This window comes from Pezoporus wallicus, unplaced genomic scaffold (assembly GCF_028554395.1).
Source record: "Pezoporus wallicus isolate ANWC-B61680 ecotype Strahan unplaced genomic scaffold, APGP_CSIRO_Pwel_v1 contig_5116, whole genome shotgun sequence".
Taxonomy (NCBI): domain Eukaryota; kingdom Metazoa; phylum Chordata; class Aves; order Psittaciformes; family Psittacidae; genus Pezoporus; species Pezoporus wallicus.
Window position 1 is genome coordinate 875,189 of NW_026642000.1, and position 27,595 is coordinate 902,783.

Here is a 27,595-nt window from a genome sequence, read left to right on the forward strand (position 1 = left end):
CTTTTTTAGACATCCCTCATCTGAATACCCGAAGTCAATCTCCAGGGTGTTATGAAGCATCCATGTGCAAGGATTATTCTTTTGCAGCATTTCACAATACAAAATTTGTCTAATGAACAGATGAAAGAAACAGACTGTGTTTGACCTAAATGACAACTTTGAGAGGTGCATTTCTAATACATTTTATATGCTCTAATTATTTGGGCATAAGGAAATAACTTTCAACAATACAAGCAGTCAACAAAGCATACTTCTGAATAGGTTATCACCATCCTTGACTGAGATCCAGAAAGAGGGAAAAGATGTGAGAGGTCCTAACAGCTGAGCCAATATTCACCTGGAGAAGGGGGACTTAATGCAACAGAGGTCCCCAACACTACTGCCCCTCATCTTTTCCTTATAGGTGTTCACATGGCTATGCTATGTGAATATAGCTATACCACTATGTGATAAGTGGAAATTAATCTCTTATTACAGAACCAAAGTCTGCAATGTGACATAACTATTCATAGATTTTCTTGGTACAAATCTTACCTTCTGTGGAAGGGGATTGTACCAGTATAAACTGGTCTGGTTAAGGCTAGTGGACTGGGAATAGGGCATATGCATTTCTTTACTCATTCCAAATTACTTTTGTTACATATTACCCAAATCAAAATTGTGTGAAGGCTGGGCCAAGATGGCTTATCTGTCCTCCCTGCACACAAAGTTTCTTTTAAAATTGTATCTGCCTCTGTGGAGTCCTCGGTACATGTCAGAGAGAAGTTTTGTTAGTTTTTTGGAAGTTCCTGAATGACTCAGAGGCTATAGTCCTGCTGACTGTCAGTAAGAGGCTTTCAGAAACTCTTGCCTATAGTCATTGTTGCCCGTACTGTTGCATAAACAACCTCCCCCCCAAAAGTTAGGTCTGGGATTTTAATTCATGAAGTTATCTAAGTTAAATGCCCTTTTGTCTTACATGTAACTTGTGAGGGGTTTTAATTACACAATGGTGAAGTGCACCTTGCATCAGCAGCTAGATATATTGTTGAATATTTTGTTCATTTCTACTGTCCAGATTGTGTACTTTAGTCATGATTTGTACACAAAGATAGACCTTAGCTCAGGAAATGATACTTAAATAGGTTCTGAGTTTTCCTATGGTATTCCTACTTCTTTATTTTGTAAACAAGAACAGGTTTATTCTCTCTATTCTGAGTTTAGGGAAAAATGTTTTCTTCAGTTCACAGTTGAGAAACTGAGGCTCCATGAAACTAGGGTAAAGGGATGTTCCTATGAAAACAGAGGATGTTATAATGCCTGTCTGGCCCACATCTCAAGATGATAATCTATCCAATAGTTTTCAGTACATGTTAAAAATTCTCCAGTGATATATTTCAATTTTGACTGTAGCATCCTGAGTTGCTTTTCCTGGAAAGAGAAAAGAAGGAGAGGGGAGCAGGCAGGGAAGTGATACATAACAGCAGGGAAGGCAGTCGATGCTGAAGAAGACAGGTAAATTTTCTCCAGCCAGCAGCACTGGGATCAACACAGCTTCATCCAAAGTGCTGTTGAAGGGACTTTATGGACAGACTCAGTGAATCCAGAGCTAGGTCTGAGAACTATGCTAGGGCTGAGTACTATTCCAGTATCCCACTCGTGCCTGTGCACTGGAGGTGTTGGCTTTGTGCTTTAGTTACCCAAACCTCCACATTGCGTGTTGATTCTGTGTCCCCTCGATCCTTGCAATTACCATCTTATCTGATTATTTCCAGAGCCTTTCTGTATCCCTCATGTAGCCTCATTTCATACACGCAAGCAGTAAAGGCCAGGCAGAGATTTACCCCTGATATTGTTGAAATACAAAACTATAGCAACAAAAAGAGTCAGTCCTCAAGTAGGCTTTGAACAACTCTTGAGAAGCATCATACATTGTGCATAGAACAGAAGAAATCAACTTACCTATTAGTGGGACTGAGTCAGAAGTTGCAGGCATGATCTCAGCCACAAGCAGCATGAATACAGTCAGGGAAAGCAGGACAGTGATACCTTCCGGGAGTGAACATAGAGGGAAAGGATGAGAAACGTGAATTCTGCAGCTGCTACTCTGATGTCTTTGCTGTTAAATATAACCTTGTCCTGATCTGCAGCTAAGCCAAACCCATGACTTCACATCTGTCAGTGAAGATAAGAACTTCCACAAAGCGAGAGCATTTTTGGATGCAACTTTATCTGCTGTCTTTTCACTTTTCTTAATTACACCCAAACCTTTTCTCCTCTTTAAGTAAAGGAGAAATCTTTCCTGCCAAGTGAAATGAAGCTTGCAGAACTGGTAAATTATATTGCCTTTCCAAAGAATAGTGCAAACAAAGCCCAGATGGTTATAAAAGGCTAGGAGAGATTTGCACAGACATGACTCCAGGTTTTGGATATTGTATCTTACAGAACACTCTCCAAAGAGCTGTAGCCTATTTTAAAAGAAGCTCTTTGTTTGTTCTATCTAGAAAGATGGTTGCTAAATGTAACTGTCATGGTACTGAGAAATCACAAGGTCAATGCAAGAACATTATCTCCTATTTTTTTTTTGTCAGCATTGTACGTCAGCTCAAATAACACTTTTCCTTGTCTCCATCTTAAGTTTCATAGACAGCAATTGTATCCTCCATAGCCTGTTTTACGTCTTGTAAGACAGGCTGCTCAAATCCCTCATTGTTCTGCTAACACTGAGGGCACTTCGTATGATTTAAAGGTCTCTGACCTGAAAGGTGCACAATTGACTCCTAAGGTCTAACCTGAGCCAGTCTTGTGTATTTACACATCTCCCCATCTTCTCTTTGAAGCACCCCTCCTGTCTTTATCAACACACACAACAGTAAATCTCATTTAGCCCTTCCTTGGCTGTCACTGCTTTGCGTTCGTGGAGGCTCATGGCTTGGTGGTTTGGGAGCTGAACTTGGAGGTGAAAACCCAATGTTCAGCTGCTGCTGCTCACACCCCTTCACTCTCTGTGTCTTAGTATGTCTTGTCTCAGAAAGAGTTAACCAGCTGTGAAATACATTGAAACATGCTAAAGACAGAACAACAGGAATTGAAAGAGTACTATCACTGTTGCCCGTGCCAGGGACAAATTCTGCCTCATTCCACGGTAAAATCCAAAAAATTTTACAAGTGTTTAGCACAGGTTGTATGATTGCCATAACAGAAAGCTGCTCCCCTGGTTTCTGCAACCATACAAGTGCTTCTGTTGCTCCTGAAGGGAAATCTTTATTCATCAAGCACCATGAGGTACTTGTTTTCCATTTCATAGGAAGCACTTATGAAAGAAATTAATCCTTTAGCACTTACCTAAAGAAATTTTCTCCCCTGAATCAGCTGGCAAAAGGAACACAAGCAGTGCCAAGCCAGATATGAGAACGCAAGGAATGAGTAGGTTCAAGCCATAGTAGAGCGTTCGTCGACGCATGGTGATGGTATACGTCACGTCTGGGTATGGTTCTTTACAGCATTCATAGTACATCTCATTCCTCTTGCCTGGGACACCTACAGGGAAAGAGATCAGAGTAGGAAGAGAAGCATGACTACCAGGTATCTCCTTAAAATGGGCCAAGAACTGATGGTTTATGAGCCAATGTGCAGCACCTCCAACACACACTGTGCATAGAAGAGTGCTTTTAAGTGTCCTGTAGCAATTGGTAACAGAGAAAAGTTACCAGGCAGAAGTAATTTTTCTAACACTTGCAGCCAATGATGCATACATGTATTAATAAAGAGGACAAAAGGCAATGTGCCTCATGCACCATAAAGGAGCACTGTAAAGTCAGGAGTGTTTTAAAGTGGATGCACTTTAGTAGAACTTCCCTACAGAGTCCTTCATCTTCTCATGAAACTGAATACCAGTGATGTTTCCTATTGTATTATTTCTCAAATGCCCTGAAAGGTAAAACTACTGCATGCAGTTAGTCAGTTATATCCTTGTCTGCATATCCAGACAGAAGATGATGTGCATCTTCTGCAAGCTTTTCTCAGAGTGGCCTAAGCTCTATCCATTGATACTGCTTCTGACTTGCAGCTACATAAATGAGCTCAAAGTAACTCAGTAGGAGCTCACACTGAATATGAGCTTGCAAGTTCTATGCCCAGACCTTGAATAACTAGTTCTGGGCATAGATTTATCTTTTAAAAAAACAGGTATTCTCTAAAGCACAGAAGGGAATAGAAACATACAGAACTGCAGTTATTTGCAGTTATTATGTACTGGTAGACACTTTGATGGTTTTTGGGGTGACAGAGATCCATCTCTCTAAATGCTTATTCCAGTTTTGCTGAAATAGTGGGATTAACACCAATCAATTTTTGGCTGACATGTTAGAATAGATGTGACAGTAGTGTTCCATGCATCTACATGAGGCATCCAAGTTTAGATATACCATTCAGATGCATCAGGACCAGTAGATTTCATTATGTACTCAGCTGCATGCAATTGCTTCAGATCACAGCCTTTTCAGACACAGTTCAATAAATGCAGCTAAAAAGATGTCTCTGATTTGTGATATTTTTTCTCTTTTTTAAATATCTGTATTTCATGTCCCAGTGGGATTGATCATTTCTATATATTTGGGGGTTGCCTTTGAAAATTGGGATTTCTAAAAATTTCTAGGCCAGATGATTTACCCACTAAATCCCATTCTCCATTTGAGATGTAGTTGGAAATATCTGCCTCGAGCATCTGCAGGTCAATCAACCAGCCACTGTGAGTCCAGGAGCCAAACTTCAGATCACACTTCTGCACATCAAAGGGGAACCAGCGGACGTCAATGTAACATGTGCTCTTCAAAATACCTGTGAATAGAAATCAGGCAGAAGCAAGCATGTGCAGGGTGTAATTAATTTCTACCCTTATCTGTCTGATCGACTGTGAGCAACTTTGCTCTCCAAAAGTCTGTCTGATGTAGTCACAATGTAATCAAACAACTAGCACAGGCAGAAGATGCTGCCATGGGTGGAATAACCTTCTTTCCTAGGGTATCCAAGAAGATCCCTCTCTCTTTCACTGCATCCTTGAGGAAGGCTGCCCAGGACATTCTTGCCACTCAGGAGCAGCCCAGCCTGTCTTCTAATGCTGGCTGTACCCAGCAGATCACAGTCAGTGCTGCAGGGCCTGACAGAAGCCAAGACTACATGGATGTCGACTACACACTCTGGCTGCAAGTTCTATGACAAGTTCTTTGAAAGGAGCTCTGTATTAGACCCTGCATTATACCCACAGTCCCTTGAAAATACATGCTATGCTAAAGCTCATTCAGTGCTGGCATTGTCTTCTGTATGTTAACCTTGAATTTTACTCTGGATATGCCTAGTCCACTGTCATTATTTCATGTGACATTTTAAGCAGCTTAAGAGATGAATACTTGTTTATTGTTGCAATCTATTTTTTTGTTGTTTTTTTTTTTTTAATTCAGCTGAGAGAACTAAAAAAAACCCCTAACTGATGCTTCAACCTTTATTTGTGGGGCCAGAGCTGCGGCTGTGGGACTTCCTCAGTTGTCCAGGAGTATGGAGGGCTTGGAGAGTGGGGAGATGATCTGCGCAGTCTGTAACACTGGCAGCTGGTGGCAAAGTACAGAGGTCATGCCTGCAAACCCTCACCTTTGTAGGCCTTCACCTTACCTCATCAGCTCACTGCATGCTGGCCAGTTCAGAGGCACTGTGTGAGGAAAGGCAGCTCTGCTTTGTTGGAAAATTATCACCAGTACTGCACCTACCCTCATATTTGCAGTTATTGTGTCTGTATGCCCCCTAAAACACCAGCTAATGCGAGTCCCAGCTCCAAGTCATCTAACTGATCAGAGTTTGGTGTTTTACAGTAAGTTCTTGAGCTGTGCCTTCTGAAGATAAAATCTCCAAAACAGATATCCCTGAATACTGACTTTGCCTTCTGCTGCAAAAGCACAGGGCACTGTGTCATAACCATATGTGCAAGACTATGTTCCTGATCTGGGATGGCTGGGTTTCCTTTGATTTTTCTCTTCAGAATCTGGGAGGTCTGACTCCCACCATCATGGCCATTTTTGGATGGGCTACATGGAGGCTCTGATCACAGCTTCTCCTGAATCTTGGCTGTGATCTTTTCCTTAACAGCAGACGGTTGTTCCCTTCTTGTGCTTTCTTTTCCTCCAACTATCTTTTTTCTCTAATTGAGAACAACAATGAGTACAGCCTGTTCTTAGCGTCATGGGAAATAAAACTTTCATGAAGCTTTGGAAAAACCATTTTTTCCACTCTTCCATGTTTTTCGCTGTCTTGATTAATCTAGCTGCTTCTATGAGTCCTTGTCAGTTAGCAGGCTGATTATAAACTTTTTTCTTCCAAAATTTTGCAGATTTTTGGCAGCAGTTAAATCACTGTAACAAAGGATTTCCTGTATTTTATACAACAGATTTCCTTTATTACATTTTCTGTTTACTCTTTCTTTTGGTTCTTAAGTAATGAATTCTTCACCATGAAGTTTGTAGCTCACCAAGAGATGAGCAGGATACTAGATCAGCCTACATAGGCAACCTCTGCATCGCCTCCTTACCTAGAGGGATGGAAAAGTCTCTTCTCTGGTACATGTCAACTTCATTCCTGTGGTCACACGCCTTTCCACTCTCAAGAAAGAACTAAGTGAATTACACATGAAACACGATGTGAGAGTGCACACTACTTTGTTTTAGACAACACCTCAACTGGGTCTCTTAATGTTCTAAGCAAACTGCTTAGGAGAGTAATCTATTGATTTGTGAAGTGGAAATACACCACTAATAATGGATATAAATTATATCACTATGTCCCATAATTATATAGCTTGCAAAATTTCCACAGACTGCTTCTAAACACCTTGGTTTCATTCATGAAGAAAAACTTCTTGTATTTATTTGACTTTAAGCAAACAAATGCTTTCTGTGTCCTACCTACCTGGAGGTATATATTGGCAGGATCCAGAGTAATTCACCAGCACATTTGTGTGAAATGTCGCATCAAATCTTTCATCTGCACTATAACAGAGTATAAACAAAACAAACAAAAATCAAGCTGATGTTTGAGTTAAGATGTAGTAACTGTCAGCATAAAAACAACGTTTTGGCTGAATTTTATGCACAGACTGAACTAAGGTCTTACACCTGGGTGACATGTCCACCCTCAATCAGTATCTCAGCTTCTCATAGATACTGTTGGCCTGCTCTCAGGTGTGATGGTTCCATGCTGCAATGTCCGCAAAGAAGTGAGAAGCAAAGTTGCTTGATGTCTCGGAGAAAACACAGAAGTGAAAGGAGCAAAGGTGTCACAGTATCTGTATCCTAAGAGTAGAGAGCCAGGATGATATGGCTTTTCTGGGGCTTCTGTCAGAATCAGGCAGCTACAGTGAAAATCAAGTTATCTGTTATCCAGATACCTTTTGCAAGAGTAATAGTGGCCTAAGACAACAATTCTGCAGTCTTTCAGGATGCAGAGAGCCATGGGTTTGCTTCCAGCAGTGGAGGAAGGCACTGGGGCTTGTAGGAAGAGATTGAGACTCTAAGAGGAGAAACTAGGTGAAAGGGACCAAGAAAAGATAATTTCTTTACAGTTCCAGCAATTATGAGTAAAACAGGGGAGTAATGAGCCAGGCAAAGACAAGAATTCTTCAAGGGAGCAGGCCTGGAGACTTGCTCCAGAGGGTCTCTTGAGAAGAGTTTAACTAAAGTGGGCTCCCCTACAGGCTGATGGTGTAAGAGCCTTGCCTATCACGGCTGTTGCATGACACAGCCTGCACCTTACACACCCTGTCTCACAACTAGCTGTAGAAAATTCAGACCCTCTGTTCCTCCTATGACCTCCTTTTTATTCCATTAATACTGAATTCTCAGTCCTCAGTATTGTCCCCAGCACAAAGCAAAGGGGATAAAATCGAAAAGGCTAAGCGCAGAATGAGTAATAACTATGAAAAGACATGAAAAGCAGCAAGAAAGTTATTTAAAAATGCAGGGAAATCAGGAAAACACAAAGGACCACATAGATCCTTTCCTTGCTGTGGGAGGAAAGGAAACGAGTGCGCAGACAACTGCAGTCTCCTTTACTCTCTATGCTTTACTCTTCACAAGCTGTGGCTCACAATTAATTCTCATACAGTGGAAGGAGTTCAGAGCGGAATAGGGGAGCAATAGGCTAAAGAAATGCAGATAAGACAGATTCCAGTTGGCAGGGCTGACGAAATTTACTCTTGAGAACTGAAGACACTGACCGAAATACCCTCTGAAGCATTAACAATTATCTGTGAGAGCTCGTGGAGAATATGGAAGGGCTCAGTGAATGAAGAAAGATCAAAGAGAATTTTGATTTATTTTTTTTTAAAGGTGAAATTATAGACATATCAACCTAACTTCAAAGCTCATGAGGTGAAAACAGCTGGCACAGATTTGCCAAGGGTCAACTGCATCAAATCTATCCACTTTTCTAACTGACTGAGCAAGAGGAAGCAGGTGATCTATCTGAACTTCAGAGAGCTTTTGCTACATCATGTCCTTCTAATGTAATATGGACCAAGCTATATGCCTCCTTTTTGAAGACTGAAAAGGAATAAAGAGACTGTGAAGAGTAAAGCTGAAGAAGAACACTTAAGCAATCCAGGTCACTCTAAGACTCCTTTGGATATCTTCTCATGAGCCTTAGAATGTAAAATGGATCTTGGTGAACTGGGGAAACAAACAGAATGAAATTCAGTCTGGATGGTTAGAAAGCTTTACCCTTGAAACTCCCAGAGAAGGGCAGATCAGTGAAAATCTACTAAGGCAGCAAGGTTGAAGTACAATGTCTGGAGTTTGTGATAGATCAAAAAGTCCAAAATTAAGCTGTTAGTCAAAGCAAAACCCAAATGCCCTCTTCCTGGAAAGCATTAAAGAAACATCTATCTAGAGAGCTTCCACTCTATTCAACACTGCAGAAGTGCTGGCTAAAGACCTGGATTCAGTTGTGGAGGAGGAAAAACAGATTACAGTGTTCAGAGGAGAACAGGAATGATGGTGAGATTTATAAAATATGAGTGATGAGGAAAGAGGGAAGAAAATCTAGTTTGTTTAGTTCAAGCAGGCACACTATAGAAGATACCTGATAATAATTTTCCATGAGAGCCATGGTAATTATAAGAAGAATATGGATTGTTTTCTGTGTTCACTGGGAAAAAGGTAAAGACATCTGCAGAGCTACATCAAGGAAGACTTCTATTGGCTATTAGAACAATCTATTAGTGGGTGCTTGTTTGCTTTTATTGCTACTATTTCTAGAGTAAAAGCCAAATCCCCAGATTGCAAAAGCCCCAAAATATCAGTGAAGCATGGCCAATATTCAGCATCAAATGGTCTAGTTCTAGGCTTTCACCAGCTGCTGCACATCTTGCTTACCTGTTATACAGAAGAATGTCTGGTACCCAAATCTGGTCGGCTGGAAATCGCAAGTTCTGCACCCCCGGGTATTCATACTGATCCCAAGACAAGTAAACATCAACCCAGTACTGTTGGCAAATACATACATCAGATTATATGAGCTGGTAAAAGTCTTCAGAGCTGTCTGGAATATTATGGGAACAGAATGGATTTTCTAGTAGTAATAGCAGTATTATGATAATTGTTTTATTCTAGACTTTAATTATTATGAAGTATTAGCATATACTGAGAAATCCACAGTGTGATGATTGAATGCTGTGAGCTTTATTTTAATTTAGTGTCTAACCTCTCCACCTTGTGGCCTGAAGCCAGGCATCCCAAACCTTTTCTGACGGGCTGGCAAAACACTGGCAGTAGGCATCCCCATGAGGCATGGTGATTCTGAGCTGAGGTGGTTTGAATGACTTTGGTATCATCAATCATACAGGTACTACAGACTGAAAGTCCCTATTCGGTGGAAATAATTTAATCCGTTACAAAGGTTGGGTGACTCTTTTAATAACCACCTTGCTAGGACAGGTAGGCAAGTGAACTTTAAATCCTAAGGGGTTGTTTCTAATGCCCTATCCTACAACTCAACCCAGTTAATTCAAGAAAGGTGCTGGTACAGCTTTTATGCTGAACTTTGTGACTTTCAGCAAAGCTCTGTGGGAGGGTTGCAAGGGAAACAGTTATCAGTGCTATAACTGAAGAACACCTCTGTAGGGGTCAAGACATCCACAGGCTCTTGTCTATAGTCCTATAGGTTGGCCTGGGTTTGTTTTTGCAATAGGAAATAACTCACTTCTACTGCAAATCCCAATAGGTAGCTGAGAAAGAAATAGTCTGTTCAGTTGCACCCATTAACATGAGACAGTTTTTGGCCGCTGAACTCAAAGCAGAATTAGTTCAATCATTCAAGTCTCCCACAGGTTATTCCCTCCAGAACTACAGCCTTACTGAGCACAAGCCATTAAGGAGACTGGTTTACACACCATGAGAAAAGATCATACCTACCATACAGGGCCAGCAGCAGACCTGACAGAAAACTCTCTCACCCAAAGCCCCTCAGTGAAGACCAGTTTTGCGTATACTGCATGACTGGTGCAGGTCATGCCTCAACTGCAGCAGGTTTCAGAAGAGGAAGGGGGAACATTTATGGATGAGGTTTGTAAACCAGGAGGAAAAGCAGTTTTCCCAATGACGTGCCTGAGCACTGCTAGCAGGGGCTGCTTGCCACACCTGGCCACCCCGCTGCCCAGCCCAAGCAGTCTCCATGTAGTCCAGCATGGCTGCATCACTGCTGTGTTTGGTGGCAAGTGCAGGGGATTTTTGTGCCCTGCCCTCCTCGGGGGCAGCCCTGGCTCCCCGTTTCAGACAGAGGTGGGGATTTTTCCAGAAGCCATGAGTGCAGGATGCCTGGCTCTTGCTGGCATTTGGCTTCTTCACAAGAAGTCCCTGTCACCGGCCTTGGAGAAGGCCTTGAGCCCCTTGAAGAAACTCTTCTTCAGCTATGGTGGGACCCGATCTTTGGGCTCTTTGTTACTAAACCCGTACATCTGCTGGCCTAACAATGCTGCAAAGGTCAACAGGTCTGCCCAAAGGATTTATGACATCTCAGTGCTAAAAGGAGCACTAGAGGAATTCTAAGATGCCTGCTTTTTTTCACATTATAAACAAGTTAAAAATATATCAGTCTTGCTTTTTGGCTAAGATACCACATTCAGTAGTTTGCTATTAGAAAAGAGGTTTTTCCTTATTGACATAGGTTACTCACCATCTGCAGCCAAGCATTTGTAATCAACACCTGATTCTTCTCATCCTTTGAATGAAAGGGGGAAGGAAAGGGAAGAAAAGACAAAAAAAGAAGGTGAGACTCAAAGTACAGCTTGATTACAGGTCAAGAGTTTCCGTTTCCTTTAGAATACTCAGATTCTCAGGTTAAATAGCCACAAACTTTATGGAGTAGACTGAGCTCAGTGCAAAACCACTGAATTGTATGGCACAAAAAATAACAGTTCTTTTCTACCTCTAAACCTACAGACCTCCTGCATTTACCATAACTGATCAACAATAAAAGTGTAAATACTAGATAATTGCTCTTACTTTGCTGGGGACAATCAGACTGCTTACCAAAAGCACAGGCTTTTCCTTCTAGCTAGCTGGTCAAAACAAGACAATTTCCAGTATCACAAGTTGGAGAGATTTTATGCTTTATTTGCTGTACTGCAAAACAACTGTGAAATGGTGCTGGAACTGCTGCTCTTTTGGAGTGATCACATTATGTAGCTTAGCTGAGGCTGGAGGGGAAGGAAGCGCTAGCCTTGGGCAAAAGGATACAAATGCTGCTTTAGAAGAGCTCATATGGTGCCTACACAAATCAGGAGTCTATAGGTTCATATACCTGCATGGAGAGGCCACAGGGATGCAGCTCTAACGCACAAAAGAGAGAAGCTGTCACCCAGCTGGTCTCCAAGTGTTGTGGGGAGCCACAGCGTGCCCAGCTTGCTGCAGCTGGCCTGCAGGTGCAGCACCCTGCAGGGCTACTTCCAACTGCAGGGATGGAGAAGCAAGGCTGCAGGGTTACTTCAGGGTTACATTCCAGATCCACATCCCTGCCCCACACAGCTCCCATTATCAGCACATGCCCTGGGCTTCCCAAGAGCTGAGGCTGGGGTACTCAGTGGGGCTGGCTCATGGTATGCCCAGCTGTCTCCACACCATAGGGAGGTGTTTCTTCCCCCTCAGAGCATAGAATCATAGAATCACAGAATCAACTTAGTTGGAAAAGATTATCAAGTCCAACCATTACCCTAGAACTGCATCACCTGTATTTAACCCTTACCTCTCCAGAGGCACTGCAGCTTCAACTGAGGTGCATCCTCAAGCTTGGTTTTGATGCTGCAGCTGGGGCAGGCCTGACCAAGACAGCCACTATCTGAGAAAACCACATTCTTGGCCAAGAGGCACAGCAGAGAAGCAACAGTTTCCCTCTTTGATTCAGCTCAGCTGTCTTGGGCACATATTGGAAGGCACAGCTATGGCCTGGCCCAGGTGACTCACTTGTCCACAGCAAAGTGAAATCACCTTCAACGTATTTTCTCACAGATTCCCACCCTGTGGTGCACTGACTAGACTTACCTTCCTATAGGTAAGTTGAAATAAACTGATTTGGGCCCCTGAAACACTACTCTTCTTTAACTACAGGCAAAATTTTTGTTTTCTTCTTTCTTCCACAGCCATTGAGAAATACCTAACTCATGCAGAGACTGGAGATCAGCTACATTACAAGGAAGATAGTATCTCCAAAGGACAAAGATATATTTTAGCATCAGACAAAGCCACTGTGAAACTGCAGCAAACCCAGTGAGCTGCAGCCCATCACTGCTGGACTGCAGTGATCAGACAGCAGGGTACAACACAGAAGTGTGGGAATGTGGAAGTACCAACAGGATACAAACATTCATGGCAAGTATGCTGTAGAAACAGCCAACATGAAGCTTCACCAAGATGCAAGATGATATGTTGACCTAGCAAATTTCTAAGGACAATGCCTACCCATGGGCCCAGGCTGAGGCTCTCTCCTAACTAAGTTAACTTCCCGGGGTCACAATGCAAATCCCCAGCTGCTCCAGATGGCTGAGCTACCTATTCACATGTCTGTGTTCATGCCATGTGAAGTATGTAAGGCTATTTTCAGTGTTTGGGGTGGGAACACTGCAATTGCAGACTGCTCTGGCAGGCAATTAAACCCTACAGAGTACCCTGGGCATGCATGCCCTCTCTGGTCATGTCCTCAATTTAGAAGATAAATTACTGTGTGTGTGCCACTGTCCTTCATGCCAAATATCTATCTCACTACCACCTTTCCTGCTGCACTTGAGTCCATGCCACTTCTACTCTTCATTGGCACTCAACATCCACAAAGCTTGCTCTCCGAAACCACAAGGTAAACCACAGTCCTGAAATAGGCTTGGCTTTTTGGTTCACTCTGAACCTAAATTATATTATACTTTTTGTAGTACTTATTGGCTAACAAGGTAGCAATGCCAAAACTGCCTTACTCACTTTAGAAAAACACCAGTCTGCTCACCTTCAGCAACATTCATGCTCTTTCTTCCCCTCCTCTCCTTCTTTCCTACAGAGCTCTCTACAGAAAAGCTCTCCTGTAGCTCTTCCTCTACAGAGCTACCCTCATGGTACATATGTAAAGAAACTACCTCAGAAGTGCCATGGAAGATGTGAGCTGCTCAAAAGTAAATTGCATCATCTCACTGAGCTGCACCACTTGGCACGTACCTTCTTGTATGAGGCCTCTAGGTTTTAGTTCTTGTGTGTAACACACCGGGGACTGAAGACTCAGGCTAATGCATGAAGCAGAACTGCCTGTGGAAGCTTCCTAATTACTGATTCCCCAGCTCAGATGGTACTCGACCAGTGGTACTGCTGAGCCCTTAGCAGAAACCTTGTCTGTGTCATAATGTCCTCTATTTTCTCACTTGGGTTGTTGGAGTTGCAGAAACCTCACAACCTGGAAAGGCAGACATAATTGATCTCGAGAATTCCTGGCTCTTTTGGCACTATGGACAGTTACTCTCTGCAATCAGGATCATGTGCCCAGAAAAAACAAACTTCAGGAATGAAACAGGACTTTGCCATACTCCTCCACATAAAACTGTCTATCACACTACTTCCTCTTCTGCTTCTCGAGTTCCCTTGAAATCTTCCTAAGCTGCTTCTGCTGCTGAAAGACACCAAACAAAAATCAGCTGTGATTTTATGTCATTATACTGCTCATACATTTCCTTTTCACTTCTCTGCTGCTCCCCAGATTTTGGCAGCATATATGTGCCTTTCTTTGGGCATATCACAATCTACCTCCAGAGGCCCCATCCCTCTGAAGCTCCCTTAGTCCCCTTGGTGGCAATTGCTGAAGCAATTATGAAGCCTACAGAAAAAATAAATAACACACAGGACTAAGCTTGCTAAGACACATTTTTTTAGATGCTAAAGGATTCAAAGGGATAAACACCAACTTGGAAAGGTATAAAACCCTAAAGTGAAAAAAAAAAAACAAACCAACAAACCAGACCTGGTAATTGATGGGGTTACCAGAGCTATCTGTGTCAAGTGACGTGGGAATTGAAAGCAACCCAGCAACAATAGAGGCTGTGTCTCAGTGACTGATACAGGTCAGTCTCTCTCCCTCCGACTGATGCTTTCCTGACCACCAATGACTTCTCAGACGTCTTCTAGGGATGGAGAGCATGATGCTTCCCTGACTCACTTATTAAATCCTAGACATATTTTGTATTGCTAGCCAACCAGTAATTGCTTTATACTTGTAAGTTGCACACTACTCTTACGAAGTCTTTCTGCATACTGCTAAAGAAGCCTGAAAACCATGACCAAAGGTGGACTGCAAGAGCTAGGCAATTCCTTTCCTGTGCAAAATAAAGGATTGTACACATCTACATTGCACCCTATAGGGAAGAAGAGGAAGGGACCTTCCTCTTTTTGTTGGCTACCTAACAGCCACAGGGGGATGCATTAAAGTGCAGTGCAGATGTGAGAGGTCTATGGGTTTCCTGCATGTGGAGATGCCTCCTGTCAGGACCCTTTCAGGTGTGGCTGTTTACAAGTAAACTCCCTTTTACCTGGCATAGTAATTTTATACTTGATGGACTGCAAAAGAAGACATCTAGAGCTAACTTCTGTATTTCACAAAACTTTGTTGCCCTTACCTACTCCCCTGTCACACCTCTGTGAGCTTTTTGCTCAAAGTTAGATGCTAATGATCTTGGTAATAAGCTTTGACTCCAAGCATCTATTTCCGGTAGCATTAAATTTATTATTTGGGGTATCCTTTTCACAGTACTACTGTGCTCCTACTGTCCTGCTTTTCAAATTTGTTTTTCAGTCAAAGAAAAGCTTGTCTATCAAAGTTCTCACAGGCTTAAATACAGCCCTGCACAGTCTTCTTGTCTTGCCTTTTGATAACAGCAGTCAGCAAGAACACAAAGTCTAACCAGGGCATTGGAATGCTTACGTCTCTGTCATCCTGGGGGTTGGGAGGGAAGAAATGTCTCTTCAGGATGTTTTCATGGCCGTACAGAGTCTATTTGCATCCTTGCTTTCAGGCTGCTGAGCTTTCCAAGGGTTTTTGGCTTTATGGACAGCAAAACACAGACAGTGTTACTTCCATATTCAGCACTCATCAAAAAATGCAGCCTGATGGGTGCTTCTTAGTGGTACAGCAAGTCAGCAAGTTTTACAAACAAGGATGTGCATTTGACAAAAGTGCCTGGTTTGCAAGAGCAGCAAAGCTCACTTCACACTGGGCTGGCCTTTGTCCAGGTGTATTTGTATGTTACAAAAATACTTACAGTAAACCATGAGATCATGTGTGTGTACTCTCTCCCAAGAGGTCACTGGCCAGTACCGCTTTAAGTAAAAGCTAATTCTAAACAAAAGCTTGGGAAGTGCTGGAGGTGGTTCCCTTACTGTGTGTCATTGGTTAGTGCAGAGGGATTTAAGGTTAGCTCTAAGGATTCCTTTCTTCCCAGGAGAAAACATGAATGATTCATCACACTGCTTTTCATGTGAGAGGTTTCTGTCTCATTTGGCAGTGTTAGCCTTAGGAATGACCTTCCCTCCATGTCTGGCAAGCTCTCAGCTCCTGGCTTTTCCCCCTCAGCAAAGGAACAAAACAGCCCTGATAAGATCCCATGTGAGACTGGAGATGACTGGTCCCCAGAGGTGCTTCTCTAGCACTCCCCTGAGAGTTCAGCTCAGTGGGCTGCAGATGTTCAGCTCAGACATGTGAGTTTGCTTCTGATATTCAAAAATGCTGGGAAAAGTTAATGCTGTTATCACTAGCTAGTGCAACAGCTGTCCTCTAAATCCTTCCTGTCTCTGTCTGGGTCATTTTCTCCCCTTTCTATCTTCTGCTTGACCCCTGTTAATTCTCTGTCCTGGATATCTGCTTATTCTTACAGCCACCTTTGACCCAAGGATAGTGACTGTTTGGTTTGTTGTGGTGCACGTGCGGTGACACGTGAATGTGTTAGTTCTGTTTTCTTTCCCTGCTCTCATCCAAAGCTTAGAAGGTATGTAGGTCTGCTTGCCTTTTGCACTGTTGCCTGTAAGTAGGTTCTCCCTTGTCAGGCCAACATCTAAATAAAATGTATTATTCCCAGCCACATAATTACCAGGGTCATAGCACATGGACAAAAAATCCCAGAGCCCTTTCCAGTTCAGTAGTCACATCATATGGTAATGTGTCATCTCTGTAGCAAGGCATTTGTTAATAGGTGACTAGCAGGCATCATTAAACCTTGTCCTCTCAGAGCTACAGAACTGGGAGTTGAATCAGTCACTTATTTATTGCAAGATACTGGCCAGAAAAGTCACAAATTGAAAGGTTGCTCTCAGAAATCACCAAAGGCCATACATGGCTACTTTGGTTAATGTCCTTTTTTTCTTTTTTAACATTGTTTTTGTTTTTTAATACAAGAATGGATGTCCTTGGAAAGATTTTTAGCAGAGGCATTGCCTCTGCACAGGATTTTGAAGAAGAGTATCAAAAGGAATTGATGAGGCTTTCAAATATTTGCGTACTCAATCTGCAACTGCAGCAGGCAATCCTTTCTACTGCTTGAAACAGCCATCTGCCACAATCTTCAGCAGATTAACTAAAACTCATCTTAAATGCAGTGTATGGTTGAAGTCTCACAACACCGGATAGCTTAAGGAAAACCCAGGTTGCTTTGGTAACATTCAGTAAGTATCGCTGGGCAGCCTTTATATCTAAGGGGTGTCATTAAACAGTTAGAATAAATGTTGCCATAGTAACATCAACTTTGAAGAGATACCTGAAGATTAAGTATGTCATCTCAATACCTGTAACAAAGAGGAGAAATACAGGGGGAGAGATACAAAAATACATTGGAATAACAAAGGATGAACAAATATCCACTGACACCTGCTAAGTATTTCTTTGCCCATCAGGACTGAGATGCATTGTCAAGTTAAGAAAGATATGGTTAAGAGCTCATAGTGGAACAACCACAACATTCTCCTTTTGTTACCTTTCTGCTTTGGCTTTTTCTCTTATGAATGATTGGAGGTGATGTCTTGTAAGCATCTTCCACCTAATGTTGAGCCATATTCCCACCTGTTGACACTGGCTTCTTTTTCACTGTGGGCAAGCAGTGCAATCTGCCTTTGGTCTTTGAACTGGGTAGCAGCATGACACTGCCTGGTCCCACTGCTTCGAACAGCCCACCATGCTCTTCTCAAAAGAGCATTCTGAGTGGAGTAGCATGGCTCCCTACCTGCTGTTTACAGCAGCCCTGTATACACTTGTTTTCATAGCAGGAGCTTTACATATTGGAGGGTCTGGCCACTGTCCATTCACACTGTTCCCCTTGCAAATGCCCAGAGCCAGCCACTTTAAGAAAATCTGCAAAAGACATAGCATTCAAACAGGGGCTGTGTAAGAACAGCCTGCAAATACAGGAATGTGAGCTCTGCTCCTCAGGAAACATAATGCGTGGCCAACAAAGGCTTTGAAGGATGTTCCTTGTGAAGGCCTTGGCTCCCTATATGTCAGAAACCACAATTTGCTTTGTTATGAATGTCAAATGAGAAGGCCTGGATGTAAAACCTGCAGCAGAAAGTACTGAATCTGCACATTCCCCAAAGGCAAGAGCAGGAAGAAGGAACATAGGAAGAAATGGGAGTTTGCTGCTGCCAGCCAGGGCATCCAAGGAGGCAGCTCTCCCATTCACTAACACAGCAAGTGACTGAAGGTCTGCCAAGCCTACAGATTTTTGCCTTACCTGCCTTATTGCCCACATTTTCCAATTTAAACTGCCACTATGGTGAAAAAAGGAAGACTTGTTCTTATGCTGCATATGTCACATGACCTTCAACCAGGGCTGTGAGTACCTGTCTTAGGAAACTAGGGGTTTTCTTCCCAAGGTGCAGCTTCTCAGCCATCCCTTAAGATCAGTACTGCTGTGAAGTGTGTCATGTTACAGGCTCCAGCACTGGTTTTGAGACTGTTGGACCTCAAGTCCTTCAACAATGACCTGAAAATTCCAGGAACAAACTTTTCACAGATTCTGGGGAGAATGAAGACACCAGCCTTGTCTTACTGTTTCACAGATGCTTTTCATGGAAACCTAGAAGCTGGGTTAGAGGTCCCTGCATGGCTTTCCAGCATAGCATTGCTCTCTGCTTGGACGAACTGAGATACATACTTGGTTCCTGGGGGAAAGGATGTTATGTCACCATCCAAAAGCAGTCAGTCCTCCATTAAAATCCCAGGTCATCCACACATAGCATGTAGGTGGTTTCTATATTCTCCAGGGTGGATACCTCATCCTGAAATACCCCTCTATGTGTTTTGTGTGCAGTCAGCAGGTGTTTCAATAAACAAAACTAGACATGAATTGTTATTCCAAGCTATTCATTATTCATTGACTTTTTCAGCATTTGAAGTCAAAGGGAAAGCAGTAGAAGAAGGGTTGAGAAAAGTCCCAAATAGGCCAATCGTGAGAACTTCAGACTCACTCACACTCAGTCTAACTGCAAGGCTGCCTTTGCTTTTTCTTCCTGTATTTGCACACTGCTGTGACCCTACAGGAAAGTAAAGGGATGCAGGCCTGTTCAGAAACTCAAATGAGTGCTTAAAGCCTGTGATCAGGGATGGAAAGGTTGTTACTGAGGAGCTGAACTCACTGGCTCTCAGGGCTTACACTCAGAGAACAGTGTTCAATCATAGAATCATAGAATGGTTTGGATTAGAAATGACCTCAAGATCATCTAGTTCCAACCCCCCTGCCACGGACAGGGATGCTTCACACTAGACCATATCTACCCAAGGCTCTGAACAGCCTGGCCTTGAACACTGCCAGGAATGGAGTATCCACTTCTTTGAGCAACCTGTTCCAGTGCCTCACCACCCTCACAGTAAAGAACTGTAAAGCTAAGTGTTAAGATAGTAACCTCCCAAATACTGAAAAAATAAAAAGTACTAGGTCCAGCACCATCCCAACAGCTTTGGTTTAACTGCTTTATTGCAATTGGTGGAGTTAGAAACATCACCATTTGCAGTGCCCCTGCCATATGCTAGCTTCCACAGTCCCCTGGCAACAGCAAGGCATGGCCAGAAGTGTCTGATTTTGGGGACCCTGCTGCCTTTCCCAGATGGAGTTGTGGAAAATGTCTTCCATTTCAAACAGCTAAACGTTTCTTCAAAGGATGACTTTCTTTACCTACCACTGCTATTACATTCCTGAGTTCTCTTAAGTTCATCAGGAAAATCTCACCTTAAATAAATTTTGCTACTGTGCACCTTGGGGAACTGATGTAAAAGTACTAAAGATGCTTAAAAATCCTTGATGGATCAAATTAGTTACCCAAGATTATGGAATATACATGATCTAAATTCACACATCTTCAAAGAACATAGTACAGACTTTACACCAGGCAGGCAGTAAATTGGTTAGTTATTGTGAAATACCCAAGCTGGATGACCATCACTGAACACCTCAGAAGGAAACCAGCCATTCTTTTGTTAAAGCCAGAGCCATCAAGTACAGTTTGAGGAACCATGCTGAGACAAAACTGTTTTGCTGCTCCCTAAGTGAGGTCTCTCTGCTCTTTGACCTAAGTCAGGCAGAAGCCAATGAAAAAAAGCTGCAGTTGTAATTCATATAATTAAGACTTCATCATAATATCATAATGCTTCATGATGATATGTTCATAAAGTAGTATTATACGGGAAGCCATAATATCCATAATTAACTTCATTGTGCTATAAAACTCACTCGTCGTGTTTAATTGGTTTAGTGAGACTGACATTTTCATAATGCCTGGCACCTAGAGGGCAGGTGTAATAATAATTCATGGCTCCATTAGCCCCGGTTTTCCCTTCTTCAAGCTTCTCCCGTGCTAATGAAGAGGACAATGTATTTAATTTTTCCTCCCAGAGTTCAAAATTCATCACACTATGTGAGTTTTATGACCAGAAGAGAGAGCTTGGGATTTAACTTTAATGAATCTGTTGGTCTAGCAACCTTTCTGTAATTTTTCTGCCTGGGATTTTAATGACTCCTATTCATGATCATTAATTACTGATTTTCAGCTTTTATAGAATCATAGAATAGTTAGGGTTCGAAAAGACCTTAAGATCATATGGTTCCAACCCCCCGCCGTGGGCAGGGACACCTCACACTAAACCATCTCATCCAAGGCTCTGTCCAGCCTGGCCTTGAACAACTCCATGGATGGAGCATTCACAGCTTCCCTGGACAACCCATTCCAGTGCCTCGTCACCCTGACAGTAAAGAACTTCTTCCTTATATCTAATCTAAACTTCCCCTGTTTAAGTTTTAACCCATTAACCCCTTGTCCTTTCACTACAGTCCCTAATGAAGAATCCCTCCCCAGCATCCTTATAGGCCCCCTTCAGATACTGGAAGGCTGCTATGGGGTCTCCACACAGCCTTCTCTTCTCCAGGCTGAACAGCCCCAACTTTCTCATGATACCCAGTTTGTTTTCCTTCTCAGTTACACTGTTTTGCATCAGTCTTACTGCTCTAGTCTCACTGAACTTGCTCTTGCCAGATAAGACTCAAATTTCTGGTGGAGAAAAAACTTTCTGGAAAGATACATGGCTTGGTAGAGTAGGTCTATACAAAGAGAAACAGAGTAAACAGCTTACAAAGGCTACACAGGAAGCCCATTGCTGAACACGAAGGCATTTCTAGAAAAGGAAAAATAAAGGTACTTTAATCTGAAAAGAGTTGAAAGAGTCAGATTCTCTCTCTAGCACTTATCAATGGTGTGTAATTAAAGAAGTCTCAGAATCCCATTTTATAATCCTCTCCTTATTAATTCTTTCTCTTTCTTATATTCTGTCTTTTTGAATCTTGCATAGTCAAGCTTACATTGTTGAAGTCATCTGGCCATAAAAGATTTGTACAGGATGTACTGTTAGGATTACAGTTTAAGCTAGTGAACACCAATACTATATTGGAAATAATATGTGAACAGGTGCTTATGTGTACTGGAATATTTATATTGCCTTGAATCACCTGTCTGTTGATCTGGGTTTGCTACTTAACACCCAGCACAGAGATTTGAACATGTAATGGTGCTGTATTGAAAGGTGGGAGGGAATGACATACCTGCTATAAAGTCCGTTTAGGAAAGGAGGGGTGAATTCGAGCTAGAAGTTTAACCCTTGAACTTTCTGGTTGTTCAGTTTACCTGAAGAACCAGCCCTAGAAAGCCTCTGTCCTAGCAGATGGTATGGCTAGGAGGTTAACGGCTTGCTCTTGGGGCAGTACCTGGGGCCAGTGCAGGTGGCTACCACCCTTCTCTGCCCCTCTAGCAGGCCCAGTGCCAGCACTGGCCTGCTCACAGCCATGTAGCAACTCTTGCCTCTAACCACACCTCACAAAGGGGGAAACAGTGCCTGTGCCACATTAATACTCAACAGAATGAACAAGCACATTTTCAGATGAGAAAGCAGAGTGGTTTCACAAGTTGGTGGAGTTTATCAAGGCTCTTCTCTATTTTGCAGCTCATGAAGCAAAACCACTTAGATGCAAGGAAAGCAACTTCTTAAAGGAATTCAGACTGGACAAAGATTATGTGAAGAAACTGACACTATGAAGGCTGTGTCAGACAGTAAGTACCATAGGGCTAGGTGTTGCCTTCCTTCTGCCTTCTCACCTTCACCTTCTGGCACAGAGTCTACTGACAGGCAGCCTCTAGCTTTGGCGATTGTCACTCAAATGGAGTACATGTTTCTCCTCTTGTTTATTCCCCATGCTACGTGCATTTGCACAGAAACATTTAACTTGTGCCCCAATGAAGCTGGCTTACTGGCTGGAGTGGCAGCAATTCCTTTGTGATGCTCTTCAGGTGTTCTCCTGCTGACCTGTAATCCCCCTCAAGGCCCTGAGCAATCTCTTGCTGGCACTGGCATCTATCTGGTAGGAATGGGGTGGATTGATGTTCCTCTCCCCTGGCAACTTTAAAGCCTTCTTCACCAGCTTGGCAATCTTATGACTGAAGATGCTCTTCACCTTCTCTGACAAGTGAACCCCATCACCCCACCAGTAGACCATATTTCTCAAAGCAACTCCTATGGTCCAAGTAGCCAAACCCTCCCCGGCTGTGGCACCAGGCCCATAACCATTCATTGGTCTGCCAGATCTGACCAGTCCTTTCAAACCCCTTCCTTTTGACTAGGAGACTGATGAAAAACTATATGCACTCCAGAGTTTATGAGTCTTTATTTCCTCCCCAGGGAGCATGGTGCCTGAAGTCCACTCAGCTTGAGACCTTGCCTAGTACCCTGCTCTATTACGGTAATGGAGCATGCTGGACAGACAAGTACCTCAAAAGAGGAGCCTTGCACTTTGTTAGTGCATACACCACTGCCAAGACTGTCATGCTGTCTATCCCGTTCTTCAAGTAAGAAGCAGCTGTGCACAAATTGCTTTGTATTGTGCCAAGCAGGGCACAATCTACTCACCCCCAGCCTCCCATCTGAGTGGACAGAATGACAGCCTCTTGGTTTGCTTCATGGTGTGTCAGCTAATAGAGGTTACCTCTCCTTTGTACCTTGTCTACTACTCTTCACATCACTGTGGTTGTAACAACCCTCCTTTTAAACAGACATTTTCTTCAGCAGCTGGAGCACCCAGATGCTTCAGTCTGTCCAGCCAGACATGGAGACTGAGGGGCTGTGTCCACGCTCACGGCCTGCCTCCTGGGACCCACAGGAAGGTAGGGTAGGGACCCACAACATCAGTGTTTTGTGGATTTTCAGGCTGGTTGCTTTAGTCACTTACTGACGCCACAGTGACCTTTCTACTACAGGGACTCACCTGCAAGGGATTTTCTGTCCCTCCCCAGAGGAGGCAGGTACCTTTTCACGTCATGCAGGGTAAACCCTTCAGGTGACTCTGGATGTTTTTTAAAACAACATGAGTGCAGTTTGCAAGACCATGAGCCTGAGACAAGTCATAATGCTCTGAGCTGATTAAATTCTACCATCTGCAGTGTGTGCAGATTGACGGAAGCAAAGCATTGTTTGTGCTATGAATGACCATTTAGATTACCTCTTTCCTACAGTCAGCAATCAAAAGGGAAGTCTGGAATTAAGTTTGTTGCAATGGACATTGTCATAATGCAGATAAAGTGCTTAAAGAAGTGCTGATTTCCTGAACGGAAGGGTTACACACGTGAATGTGAAAAACAACTGAAAAAAGGTTTTATGTAACTGCTCCTGACTGACTGAATTTGAAAATGTACAGTCACAGCCCTAAAGCTAAAATCTCCCCTTTACCACCCCTAACCTTCAAATTACTGCAAGAAAATACCACCAGAAAAAGGACTGGAGCAAGATCTTCGGAGCTAAGATGTTTCTGCTAAACCTGGAACTGGCTGCTGAAATTTACTTGAAATTAGCTGGATGATTTTTCTGCTCTTTTCTGGGAGCTCCTGCTGTAAATGAATGACTTTGGTTCAGAGTATTATCTCCTCTCTCTTCCAGATCAATGCAGTTTCTAACATTTCAAAACAGAAAGCTGTTTGCCCTCCCTGAGCGGCTGCTGCCTGCCTCCAGGAGCACCACTCAACCTGCCACTTCTATGGCACAATGCTAGGGGCTAGACTTCCAGGGTCCTACTTACCCATCCAGGGAGAGCACCTGGTGCACCACACATTTCCTGAAAGATTGAGAAAACTTTAAACTGTTTAAATATGTAAGGCTTCTGTCAAACTGGTTTGCAAATGCACAAAAATTTGCACATCTCTCTCTCTTTCTTGTGCCTTTCATAACTAACGGTGCATTGGAAAGCAGCCCATAATACTGACTATGGAAAGGGTAACAGGAAAGAAGCACTAATGTGTTCAGTTGTTTGCTGTATTGACAGGATGGAGGTAGTAAAAATTGTTCTTCTGGCTTAGTTTTTCCATGTAGATGACAGCAATTCTCTCTATGTATCACAGTTTATCATACAGAATCCTCTTCATTATTGAAGAAGATTCCTTGAATCCAAGAAATCCTCTTGGATTATTATGTTAAAATTTTCCATGGGTCTGATTGCCAATTCTGAGAGCATGTTGCAGTCAAGACAATTAGGTGGCTGTGCCTCCAGGTTTTGCTTTTCTATATTTCTAACCTCGTCTCAGGGAAGGCTCCTTCAACTACAGCACATGGTAAAGATGTGAGAAGAGGTCAATGCCATTATAATGTCTAATGAAAAAGTGTGAGTGCAGTGGTGCTAGCTTTGAACACTGCACATGGTCTACAGTTATTGCATTCCACATCACTCTGAGGAGGATTCATCATTAATAATTTGTAGTAACACGTGACTTCTAATTTACTGAATTCTTCTTTCTGTTTAAAAAAAAAAAAAAGGAAAAAACTACATAATTCATCTTCTTGCAGCTCATGTTGTATCAGAGATGGCTGTGCTTTTAGGAGGATATTTACTCCTCCAAAGTGTCAAAGCATGTACTCCAGCATTTAGGGAGGCTGCTTAGCCAAAGACAGTCTGCACTCAAATCTGATAGCCTGATTAAGAGGAAAAATACGGTCCCTACACAAGAGATCAGATTTGTTACGCTGCATGGGTGCCTTAGAGAACAGAACAGCAAGTAACTTACCACGTCAATTATCTGCAGCAAAGAAAGCTGGAGCTCGACTACAAGGGGTTGGGAGTCATTCACCACTGGTCTTTCAAGACGATTGTAGTTTCTCAGCAGTTCTCTGTACAAGCGCCTCTGGCTTTCGCCCTGCTGAGAGCCTAGGGGAAAAGAAAGAAGGCATCTATCATTTGGGCTGGTCACACTGTCCCTACTGCTTGTTTATTTTGTTGAAAAACCCATCTTTATGAGTCTTTAATTTGAAAGAAGTTCCCCCCAAAATTCTGTACATGGGTTTGACAGACACAGCTTTTATGAATACACGACTGAGAACCTCTTATGAAAAATTAATTATTAAAACTCAGAAACTACTGACCAGCCTCTGGGGCTCTGTGTAAATGTCCCTCTTCTTTGGTGCCCCTCCTGCTGATGGTCAGTGATGTGGCTCCAAAACCACCAGCCAGCTTCCTAGAAGACAGTCAGAGCTTTTATTGGCTTGTCCTTATTTCCTAGAACTGGTATTACTTGGACATACTGTGCATTTATGCAGCATGAGTAACATGTATTCTTATTTTTTGGAGCTGATGTATCACACCCTTTGCTGTGCTCAGGAAAGAGTGACAAGCCTTCTTCATACCCTCTTCAGTTTTTTGTGGCAGGCTTTCCAGTCTTTGGGTTACTTCCCTTGTCTTTTTTCCTTCTGAAGGCAGCACACTTTGTTAACACATAATAAGATAGTGGTATGAAGGTTGAAGTATTTGACAGGTATGTATAATGATACTGAATTCCTGGTGTTACATGCTTAACTTAGTTTTCATTGGGAACAGCCTCAACACAGAATCTGTCATGCAAACACATGAGCATGATAAAGACTAGCAGAATTTCAGTCTATGCTTATATTGCAAGATGCCCCTGTCCCCCAGATTTGGGGTGGGTATGGAGAGCATCCATCTAACCTGCATGGCCAGGTTTTCTTGCCACAACAACCATGGATGGAGCAGGACAGAAGTGAGAGCTTGGGTCTCTTTCCACAGAAAGGTGAGCACTTTGCTGGGAGACACTACCGAAGAACTTGGGTCCCCCGAAACAGTGTAGGTGCTGGTGTGGTGGCCAGCAGCAGCCTGAGCCCTACCGAAGAGCTGCATCTAACAGAGTGAGGGTTCATGGACTGCAGGTTTCCTGAGGCCAGACCAGTTCTGTCAGCATGAATGCGTATTCTCTGAACTGTAGAAATCCAATCCCTGGCAGGGAATCTGCACTCTAAATTATTATTACTTTGGACTGAAGAATTTTTTATCCACTGCAGCTCCTAGTCTCTGCGTGTGACTATTTTTACCTCTTAAGCAGAGCTCTGCACATTGAGACCAGGACTTCTCTCACAGTGGTTATGATGAATATCTTTTTGACAATGCAACAGTTTGGCCTTCCCCAGACTTTTCCTTCAGTCTTCCTCTGACTCTCTGCTCAGCAAGCCTTGCAAGCCTGGAACACGGTGTTTTCCAACACTGCATCCATGCCTTTTAAAAATAATGTAAATTTAGTTTATAAGCAGTTTGTAAGTCTGCTTAATTTGTGTTCTCCTCCGTTTTCCTGATATTAAAGGGAGCTTTGCAGCTTTGCAGTATGGAAGTGCCTGGTGAACAAGGAGAAAAAGCATTTTTGTTTATTTTGGTGAGTTACACCAACATATCATCTTCATTGGCCCTTTCTGCTCTTGTGTAATACATTACATGATCATGGGGATCCAGAGGAGCAGATTGTGTAAGCACTGCTTCAATAGCCCTTGCCGACATGTCAGGATTGTATGCTATGTTTTCACCATTGGCAAAGACAAGCTCTGGCCACAGTATCTCTCCCTCACAGCTTAAGTAAGCTTCCCTGCAGTGATTTAAGTGCTCTGTGTTGGCATTAGTACTTGCTTTCTAGTGTCTCAGTACATCCCAGCTCTCTTGTAAGACCTTCCTGTGGAAATGACACCAGTGAAAATCACAACACCTTGTTCTGTGGAAAGAGGTTGTGAGCTTTGGTCAAATTTGCTGTCCTCTTACCCACCTGCCAATCTCACCACCCTCCCAACGCCACCCCCATGTTGCTGTGTTTTAGGGGAGAAATTACCGTCTGCACTATTGCTCTCGAGTACTTACATAATATTTGTCTTTAACCTTCTTTTTAAACTGGCTGCTACAGCTTTTATAAGGGAAAAGTGCCCTTCATCAGTCTGTGGAAGTCAGCTGGGCTGCTAGAGTGCCCTGGTATCATTGCTGTCATGGTGCATTAAAGCAGTCCCGCCAAGGGAGTTCTGACTTGGAAAGATCTGACCATAACCCTTTGCTGTGTTCTTCAGAAAGCTGTCTTAGTACTGTGTGCTCCAACTGTGCTGAAGCCAGGCTCCTTTCCCTGTTAAACTTCATGAGTTGAAATAGCCCAGTAAAGCAATTTTGCACCTGGTTTTCTACACTTCTTCAGCTCTCCCCTCTGCAATGTGACCCTATTACTTTGTG

General features: G+C 42.9%; 1 protein-coding gene across 2 annotated transcripts in view; it reads right to left on the reverse strand.

Moving 5' to 3' along the window:
* Positions 1-27,595, reverse strand: part of LOC130608527 (neuronal acetylcholine receptor subunit alpha-7-like) — a 55,539-nt gene that overhangs the window by 14,675 nt on the left and 13,269 nt on the right. Inside the window, exons 2-9 of one of the 2 annotated variants that reach the window (XM_057426492.1) lie at positions 25,116-25,255; positions 11,194-11,238; positions 9,396-9,505; positions 6,934-7,013; positions 4,651-4,818; positions 3,325-3,519; positions 1,942-2,028; positions 29-109 (exon numbers count right to left, since the gene is read on the reverse strand). In XM_057426492.1, coding sequence (XP_057282475.1) covers positions 29-109; positions 1,942-2,028; positions 3,325-3,519; positions 4,651-4,818; positions 6,934-7,013; positions 9,396-9,505; positions 11,194-11,238; positions 25,116-25,255 — 906 coding nt within the window. The remainder of the gene's footprint in view (positions 1-28; positions 110-1,941; positions 2,029-3,324; positions 3,520-4,650; positions 4,819-6,933; positions 7,014-9,395; positions 9,506-11,193; positions 11,239-25,115; positions 25,256-27,595) is intronic. The other variant, XM_057426493.1, reaches the window with a different exon arrangement.